The 9,197-nt window shown below is 53.0% G+C and overlaps 1 protein-coding gene across 2 annotated transcripts; it reads right to left on the bottom strand.

Annotated features, from left to right (window-relative positions):
• Positions 1 to 1,876: 1,876 nt before the first annotated feature.
• Positions 1,877 to 8,818, bottom strand: FOXB1 (forkhead box B1). Of its 2 annotated transcripts, none has more exons than XM_081887815.1 (2): positions 8,790 to 8,818; positions 1,877 to 2,930 (listed from the first exon to the last, which is right to left on the bottom strand). In XM_081887815.1, the coding sequence occupies exon 2, from the start codon at positions 2,893 to 2,895 to the stop codon at positions 1,933 to 1,935; it is 963 nt and encodes a 320-aa protein (XP_081743941.1). In that variant the 5' UTR covers positions 2,896 to 2,930; positions 8,790 to 8,818; the 3' UTR covers positions 1,877 to 1,932. The 2 variants fall into 2 exon arrangements, with proteins under 2 accessions (XP_081743941.1, XP_081743940.1); XM_081887814.1 differs by lacking the exon at positions 8,790 to 8,818 and adding an exon at positions 3,840 to 4,450.
• Between the last annotated feature and the right edge of the window lie 379 nt (positions 8,819 to 9,197).

The raw sequence follows: 9,197 nt of genomic DNA on the forward strand, positions 1-9,197 counted from the left end.
CCAATGAGGTCCCATCCTGGCTTTACATATTTTAATGAGAAAATATTATTTGGACGGCTAGTTTCATAATTTAACGTAGAGACTTTAAAAAATAAAAAACCCAAACAATTGTCCGAAAACAGGCATGCTGGGAGGGAAACAGGAACATTAATATTTTAAATATCATGCTCGGTTCTGTACAGGAATTAAACAAAAACAAAAACCCAACAACGACACATGGCCCGATCCAGCGGGAAGTTCTCTTGCAAAAGCCCCCTTGAAATTGCGGGTGCGCTAGAAGAGAGCACACCCGTGAGCATTTTCTTCTTTCCCCCGCTGCTCTCGCGCCTGCTTCCTTCCTGCCAGATCGGGCCATCGGGTTCTTAACAGCTTCTGCACCTCGTTTTGCTTTTCGCCTTTTAACTTAAGCGGTTCAAAAACGGACGGATTCCAGCAAACTACCTACAGCTAGGAAAGGGTTACATCGAACGAAAGTGCATTTTACACAGTTGGTCATCATTCCTATTCACAGACATGTACAGTTTATCCCTCCTAGTTCCCCCTCCCCTCCTCAGTTTTTCTCAGTAGTTCCGACAGAAAAGAAGGGCATTTTAATGGGCTTCCTCTTAGGCCTCTCAGTTGCCACGTTTAAAACCAAAACTGGAAGTCTGAATCTCATTTGGTACTGGGTCTGGTTTCCCTCGTTAAAAACAGTATCCATGACTTAAAAAAAATATCCTCGAAACAGTCAAAAGATTAGAAAATCACTCCCCTTCTCAACTCGGAAAGTAAACTTTCACATTATAAGAGTTATAGAAAACGGGCCAGGATATGGGGGTTCAGGGTGGCGTTTAAACGACTTCGTAAACATAACGGACCCGATCCAGCCAAAGTTATGCACTTCAGTAAACAGCGCGATCCTATGGGCGTTTCCTCAGAAGTACGTCTCGCTGTAGTCAGCAGAGGCTGTACGTTCGCGCGGATAGGATCGCAGCTAAATTAGCTCTTAGTTTGTGTGCGTATTCCCCAAAGAAAAGTTAACAGCAGCCGGATCCAAAGTCATGCTTAATCGGAGATAAATCTCACAGGGTTGAAAAAGTATTTACTCCCGAAAACCTCAGGCCTAAGGCTGCAATCTTCTGCAGATTTACCTGGGAGTAAGTCTCATTTGGAAACGCACACAGAATTGCTCTGAAAATGTCCCATTAAAATAAATGGGACTTTTTTTTTAAGCAGTTGACTTTGGTTCGATCGGGCATCCTCTTTTTTCACAGGGGACATCCTCCTCTTCCTCGGGGCCTGTCCGCCACCTTTGCCGGAGCACAATTTTTGCGGGAAAGGCCGGGGTTGGGATGGGGGTGTCTTTAAAAAGCCTTAAATGGAAAGCAAGGGCACGGGGTTTGGAGGTTTCAGAGGGAGCGAGAGAGCGACCCTTTCAGTGCCCAAAGAACTTTTTAAAAGTTGGACAGCAAACCTTGTGGAGAAGTCTCCAAAGTGAAACCAATTTGTGGGGGAAAGAGGGGGAGAGGGCGGGGAGAGGGAAGAAGCATCTGTGTGATAGCTGTGGATTTTTATCTCCTTTCTTCCCCAAGAGAAATCCTGCCCGGGCTGTGGGGTGGGGGGAGGGGAGGATGGACGAGAGACAGAAATGAACAAACAAGTTTGGTTTTGCCTTTCTCCAGCATGGCCTGCAATTGCGCTGAGACGCACCGAGTTCTTGAGTGCCCAGGAGTGGGAGGGAGATGGTAAAGTCTTCTTCTTTTTTGCAGGGGGGGGGCGGCATTTGAACCCAAAGCACGCACCGCTCAGTCCCTTCCGACGAATAAATATAGCAGGCGGGTGGACCAGGAAATTTGAGGAGGGTCAAAATAAAGGAAAACGTCGCCGCCTTGGGGGTTTTCCTTTCCTGCTGTCTCCCCCACTCCGCCAGCCTCCCTCCCTCAGGCCCGGGTGTCAGTGGACGGCGACCACAGCGTGGAGGGCGGAGGGCGGGCTGGTCAGGGTCTCGCTGGGGGTGGCGGGGCTGCTTTGGCTGGTGGCCGTCTGCGAGGACGTGGGACTGAGCGAAGGCGGCGAGTTCGAGAGGATGGTGGGGATGGGCGCGGGCAAGGCGGGCAAGGCGGGCACTGCGGCGGCCGGCGTGGGTTTAATGGGCACCGGGATGGCCGGCAAAGTCTGCCCGGCGCCGTGGCACAGCGGCTTGAGGGGGACCCCGTAGGCGGCGCTGTAATCGCCGCTGGCCATGGAGATGGGGGTCGCCGTCTCGAGCATGCCGGAGCCGTACACGTGGGGCCAGCCGGTGCCCACCGTCGTCAGCTGGTTGGGGAGCGGGTAGGCGCCGGGCATGGGCTGCATGGTGGAGAAGGCCAGCCCGCCAGGCATCTTGTACTCGCGGGCGATGATGTTTTCGATGGCGAAGGGGTGCTTGAAGCCCGACGGCTGGGAGACGCCCAGGTTGTAGGGCGGCATCTGGGGCAGGTGGGAGCCGCCGGCGGCCAGGGCGCTGAGGCGCAGCTTGGCTTGCTGCTGGAGGTACTGGGCGGCTTCCGACGGTTTGGAGGGCGCCAGCGGGTCGGACTTGAGGACCTTGAAGCGCTTGCGGCGCCGCAGGAAGCTGCCGTTCTCGAACATGTCCCCGCAGCTGGGGTGCAGCGCCCAGAAGCTGCCTTTGCCCGGCTGGTCCGGCCGTCGAGGGATCTTGATGAAGCAGTCGTTGAAGGAGAGGTTGTGGCGCAGCGAGTTCTGCCAGCGCTGAGTGTTCTCCCGGTAGTAAGGGAAGCGGTCCATGATGAACTTGTAGATCTCGCTCAGCGGCAGCATCTTCTCCGGGGAGCTCTGGATGGCCATGGCCGTCAGCGAGATGTACGAGTAAGGAGGCTTCTGGTCACTGTACGTGTTGCGGCCCGGCCGAGGCATGGTGGCGGCGGCGGCGGCGGCGGCTCGGAAGAGATCTGCAGAGGCGGGGGGGGGGTGATTGAGGAGAGGGGCGGTAAGAGAGCTCGCGTTAAGCAAATAGATCTCTATATCTCTAGCGGGGTGGGGCAGAAAGTAGTTTACAGGTGAAAGCGGGGATTTTCTAGGCTTCTGTCTCCTTGCTTTTCGCGGCGAGAGCCTGCAGGAGTGGGCAGGTCTGCTGGGGTAATATCTGAGAAAAGTGTCCCCCCCCCACGCACACAAGAGAACGGGAGGGGGGCTTCACCTCCAACTCAAGAAGTTATACTGACAGACCAAAACCACCGCCCCTCCTCAGAAACTGTAGCTCGGGGCATTAGGAGTGATCCATCCCTCATTTTCCACCAAAATAAATACATCATTGTTGATGATAATAATCGGTTTCACGGCGCTTTCCCGGTGCTTGCCCTGTAGGAATTCTTACAAACCGATCCTCCTTTCTTTTTTAAAAAAACAAAAAAACCTCCGTTACTCGTGAGTAAACGCTGAGGAGTTCAAAGGGACTTGCTTCCTCGCCACTGTTGGAGAGACGGGCTCCCTCCTCCTCCGACCATTATAGTGATGGTTTCAAAGTACAAAAATTTATTCCGATACGCCCCCACCCAGCCCCCATGAAAGCGTAAACTCCACTCCAGAGTCCATCTCTCCCTCCCTCACTCCCTCACTCACAAACACCATCACACCATCCGGTCCGCAACTCATAAAAGTTCACCCCCCTCCCCTGCCGTCAGGTACGAGGGACGCAACGGGACAGCAACCCACGCGGGAGCGGGGGGGACATTTCTTCCCAGTTTCCCTCCCCGTTTCCAAACTTCCTCCTCGGCGGAGCCTCTGACCCGCGCAGCTGAAGAGCCATCCGAGAGGAGCAAGAGCTCCTCCGCTCGCCCCCTCCAACATCTCCGGCTCACCTTAACGCTGCCTCCAGCCGAGAGTCCGCATCCGGGGCCCGCTCCTCACCGACGCCTGCCCGCTGCTGTCCCCCGGACCAGCTCGCTGCTTCCCTGGGCTCCCACGGAGGGGCTGAGGGGAAACCTGGAGGTCCTGTCCCCGCGCAAGCCGGCGTGGAGCGGGGCTGGTCCGGTTGTGGGCAGCCCCGGAGGAGAGATCGAGGCGAGCCGATCGAGGGCTGGCCAGGCGCTCCTCCTCGGCGGGCTCAGCAGCCCGAGCTAAGTAGCTGCTGCCGCCGCCGCCGCTTCCTCCATCTCCTGCCTCCCAATCATCTGCTGGTTGCATGCGGCGACTGGAGCAGAAAAGACCCCTGTCGGGGCGCTTCATTAGCGTGCCACTTCTTCTCTATCATATGACAATCGCCTTGGGAGGAGGAAGGAGGGGAGGGAGGAGGGAGGATGAAGGAGAAGCCAGGAGGAGGAGGAGGAGGGGGGAGGAGGGGGGGGGGAGAGAGGCGCAAGAGGGCTGGCGGAAAGGCATAATCTGGTTCCATTGACACCTATTTACACGGACACCTTGGGCCAATGGGAAGCAGTGCCATCGGAAGCCAAAGCGCAGCCGCCGGAATGGAAAAGGGGTGAGGACCGCAGCCCGCGAAGGATGTGTGCGAGGGAGACGCAGAGAGGGGTGGGGGAGAGGGGGGCGCGAGCAACCGTGCGAGTCAGCCAGCCCGGGTTGTGTGCATGCGGAGTCTCTGGGCGCAGCGACTTGGCGGGGCGCTTCGCCCGCAATTCACACTTACAAATGAAGCAACTGAGAGGCTGGAGGGGGAGAGAAGGGGGGGGCGGATGGGGAAGCCGGAGGAGGGATGTTTGACGTGGCAATTGCTTGCCTGGCCTATTCTGCTTGTTCGACATTGTTCCCTGATTTGTATTGTTAGCTAGCTTCAGGCTGGGCCCCCCGTCCTGTCCCGCGCCGCCCCCCACCCCGCCCCCCGTTCCCGGCGAGGGCTCCCCTCCCCCCTCCCCCCCCCCAGCTGGAAAGGCCTTTCTCTCGCCCAAATCCGAGCCAGCTCTTGTCTTGGCGTTTCTAAGGACTCTTTTTAAGAAAAGGGGAAACTCTCTTGTCTTGGGTGCGCGCTCGGAGTTTGGCGGCGTTTGGGTCTGTTTGTTTTCGAAGCGCAGTCGCTTTCCAGCCCTGTCTTTCCGCGGTGGAATAAATCACGCTCTGGGTCGGGGGATGAGTTATTTATTTAAGGGCGGATTTATTTATTTGCTTGGGAGACGGTCCAGCCGCATGTTAAGCCACTTTGAAGTCCCGTCCCCCCCGTGGATTGCCAGGGAGGAGGGAGAGCTTAAGCACATGCACGCTGCCGAAATCGGGCCGGAGAGTGGGGAGAGAGAGACTTAGAACTGTGTTCGGATCCCTCCCGTGTTTTGTTTTATTATTTGAGGGGTTCTCTCTTTTTTTCTTTTTTGGAATCTTCCTCGCTAAGAAAGGCCAACTTTTCATCCCCAGTGAGAGACACATCACTTTTAAAAGCAGCGAAGATCTCCCTGGCCGCTTTCTTCCTCCTTTCTGGCAATTTGCCCTCTAAGGAGGCATGAGGAGCGGAGAGAGAGAGGAGATCGCCTCTCTCTGCTGCCGCTGCTGCCGCTGCTTCTTCAAATTAATGTTGGTGCCTGCTAAACAGTTAAGGAGGTTTCAGGTAGGCTCGGGAATTGCATGTGCACGATCCTGCCTAATCAAAGTACTTGTTGCAGTGGATGAGATTTCAGGCCATTTCACTGAAATTAAGGGAACTTGAAAAGTGGCTGGATCGTGAGTTATGTGCATGCACGCATGAATGAATAATCTTATGATCCTATGAAAAACGGATCCGCTGAATTGGTCTACCTTACCTAACTGGCATTTCTTGTTTACGTGTAAAGAAGGCACTCGGGTATGTTTACAGCGCGTCTATAACAGCAAACTATTTAACAGCGCGATCCTGTGTATGTCTACTCAATGGGATTTACTCCTAGGTAAGTATAGATCTTAGTACATAAAGTCTCAATTGTATTGTTGGGACTAGGATCGGGACGTTATTTCACCTGTTCCGTGCGATCCGTTAGCAGGTTAAGCTGAAGTATCTAGATTTCAGCAGATTTTTGTCGCGATCAAAAATGTATTACATTCAGTAGGCACGCCAGGTAAAGTAAGTGCCGTGGATTCTCGTGAAACTTCCCACAAGCGTAATTAGGATTAGATCCTTTCGCACGTTCCTTCTTTATTGTGTACACCAGGATCGTAACGCGTGGGGAATACATGTGAGTCCTCTAAGACTCGGGATTGGCCTCGACTCCGTTAAATGCTTGTGGCAAACCTGGTTTCGTAGTTGAGTAACGTGTGAAAGGACAACCTACATGTACACTGCGTCTCAACCGAGTTGTGGAGCTCTCCAGCGTCTCCACGACATCCTCCAACGCTCTGGTCCTCGCCGGGGGAGGGGGAGGATCAAAAGGATCGCTGAAATCTAAATAAAGACTTTCCACTCTTGAGGTGGTGACCTACTTCTGTATTCCCGTGTAAATCACTTACACACCTCTTGTGTGACTGTTGATACGGCGCGGCGAAAGTGACAGGTGAGCAGTTCAACACGTAGAGCAACGGGTTTCAAAGTCGTGCGAAAGCGATATTCTAAGAAGAGATTGCAGAACAAAAACAAAAAACCCACCGCACCCCAAAACCTCCCCTCTAATGTAGCTGCAGACTTCGGAAAAGGCGAACGCGCCACGCTTGGAAAGGATGCTTGAGAAAGGACTCAGGCAGCGCCCAGCGTGGAACCTCGACATGCCCTGGGGTTGGGATCTGGGGGCATCCGACTTTCAGAGGACGGCGCAGTCGTCGCCGTCTTACATGCCCACCTTCCTTTAGCGCCAAAGTTCTCCGAGACATTTCATTAAAAGCGAACCAAACGTCCGGCTGGAAAAGGGCAAGTAAAATGACGAGAGTGCGGAGTTACCTCTCTTACCAGCAAAACCTAGAACCTTTCCTCTTCACGAAATATGCCCCCAGTATAATTAAGAAACAGTTTTTAATACTCTTGGGCAGATTTTATTCTTACAACGAGCCAGTGGCGTAGCGTGGGGGGTACAGGGGGGCCCGGCCGCACCGGGCGCAAATCCACGGGTTAGGGGGCGCAAATCCACGGGTTAGGGGGCGCAATTCCACGGGTTAGGGGCGCAAATTACTTGCCTTGCCCCGGGTGCTGACAACCCACGCTACGCCACTGCAACGAGCCTATAGAGTAGGCCAGTAATATCTTCAGCATTGGAAGACGAACAGGGCCTTTTTGGTTTTTATAACTCAGGGGAAACAGGCGCGCAAAGAGGACCGATGGGGCCGGCAGGAAACTTATTAAACGGTCAAACGAAGTGGCAGCGAACAGCTGAAATTATTCTTAAAAATTGTCTTTGGTGACCCAGGTTTCAAAATATACATTAAAAAAAACATATGGGAGGCAATAGAGGTTTAAGACACGCCGAAGGAGGTATAGGTCTTTCCCCTAACTCATAATGATCCGGTGGAACGCCTTGCCACTTGACAGTTCCATCGGCATCCACGCAAATTTAAGACGAGGCAAAAATGGGCGGGGTCAGGGTTGCTGTCATAAATGCAGCTTTTTGGAATACCTCATCCTGTAGGATGCGAGCCAGAGAGATCAGCAGATGAGACCTAATTAGGAAACCCTGAAGGTGGTACCACGTAGCTGCTGGTTCGCTATTCTAGAAGGAAGATCCGGACCGAAACGACTCCGAGCGGGTTCAACGTGACAATTCCAGGCTGTCCCTTCACCTCTGTCTCGCACCTAAAGGCTCCAAGCCTAGACGCAGTTCTTTGGGAGTGAACATCAGGAACTCGACCCCGGAACACTCTCCACACCACACTGTGTTATTTTTATTTTATTTCTAAATGACATTGAGTTTTTTTAAAAGAAAAGGAAAGAAAAGAAAAGAGAGTGGATCGTTTATTATAAACTTCTCTCTCTCTCTCTCTCTCACACACACACACTCACACTCACACACACACACACACACACACACACACACCACATTAACTGCATTTTCGTTGCTGGTCAATAACTCACCAAAACGTAACTTAAACACGACGAATTTAGGAGATTAAACAATTTCATTAATATTGAAATGGCGGCGGAGCCGGAGCGCGGCCGCTTGAGATGCACACGCACGTTTTTCAATATTAACAGAAGTACTTGAAGAGAAGAATAATGTCACCTTCTTAATTCAGGAAAAATAAAGCGTCGTGGTGGGGCTGGGGGCGGGGTGGGGGGTGCGACGAGAGCGGAAAGAAAGAAGAGAAGAAAGGGACCCAAATTTCTTGCGCAACGTTGTATCTACGGATTCTTAAATTGCATCTTGAAAGAGATCTTTCTTATAGATCCTGCCGTACTTGGCTGGAGTACCGCATTGTGTTTGTATGTGTGTGTAATTGGGACACACGCGCACGCGCGCACCTTTATCCAAACTGGACCAGAGCAGTAAACACTCTGCATCTCTACGGGAGAAGGAGCGCAAAATTATTTATCCAAGTCCGAAACCACCTTGGGCAGATTCATTGCGGTTATTGCATAGGATAAGTCACTCTCCTATTTAAAGCTTCCATCCCATGGACACTGCGCTGGACACAGTAAGCTGCCCACTGAGCACTGTGGGACTTGCTTCCTGGTGACCACGCACAGGGTTGAGCTCAAAGAGAAGCAACGGTTCTGGCAGCAAGAGGGAATGCTTTGCGCACGTGCCGAGGAAGGGACGCAGACACCGCCCTGGCGAACGTCTTTTTGGCTTTCCCCGGGAAAGACGGGCGCCCTCGATGGGGGCTGAGCTGCTTCCGCGGCGCTGTAGAACCTCCACATGCCAAGCAGTGCACCTCTGAATGCCGGGGACAGAAAACGAAAGCATGGCCATTACCTTGACGCCCTCCCTGAGCGCTGCAGGACATCTGGTTAGGCCAGATGGACTTTTTTGGTCTGATCCAGCCGGGTAATTGTTGGGTTGCTCTTGGAAGTAAAAGGAACCAAAGCTTTAAAGGAGTTCCTTTTGTTTCACGGTTTATATGCTCACCTCCCCAAGCAGCGCTTCCGCTCTTTTCTCGTAAAGGTCCAGGGTTTTGTTCCTAGGACATTTCTCTAGTGGAGCAACGGAGTGCCAAAATTATTCCAGTGTCCTAAACAGCAGAAATCTACATGGCGAAGTTGGTGGGGGTGGGGGGTTCTTCCTGCATCCAGAGTTTGGGATTCTCTTTTGGGGTGTGTGGGAGACCCATGGACGTAAATAAGTTTATACACACAGTCATACAAGCTATTAAGGCTATACCTC

This window comes from Podarcis melisellensis, assembly GCF_964234715.1.
Source record: "Podarcis melisellensis genome assembly, chromosome: 14".
In the NCBI taxonomy this organism is placed as follows: domain Eukaryota; kingdom Metazoa; phylum Chordata; class Lepidosauria; order Squamata; family Lacertidae; genus Podarcis; species Podarcis melisellensis.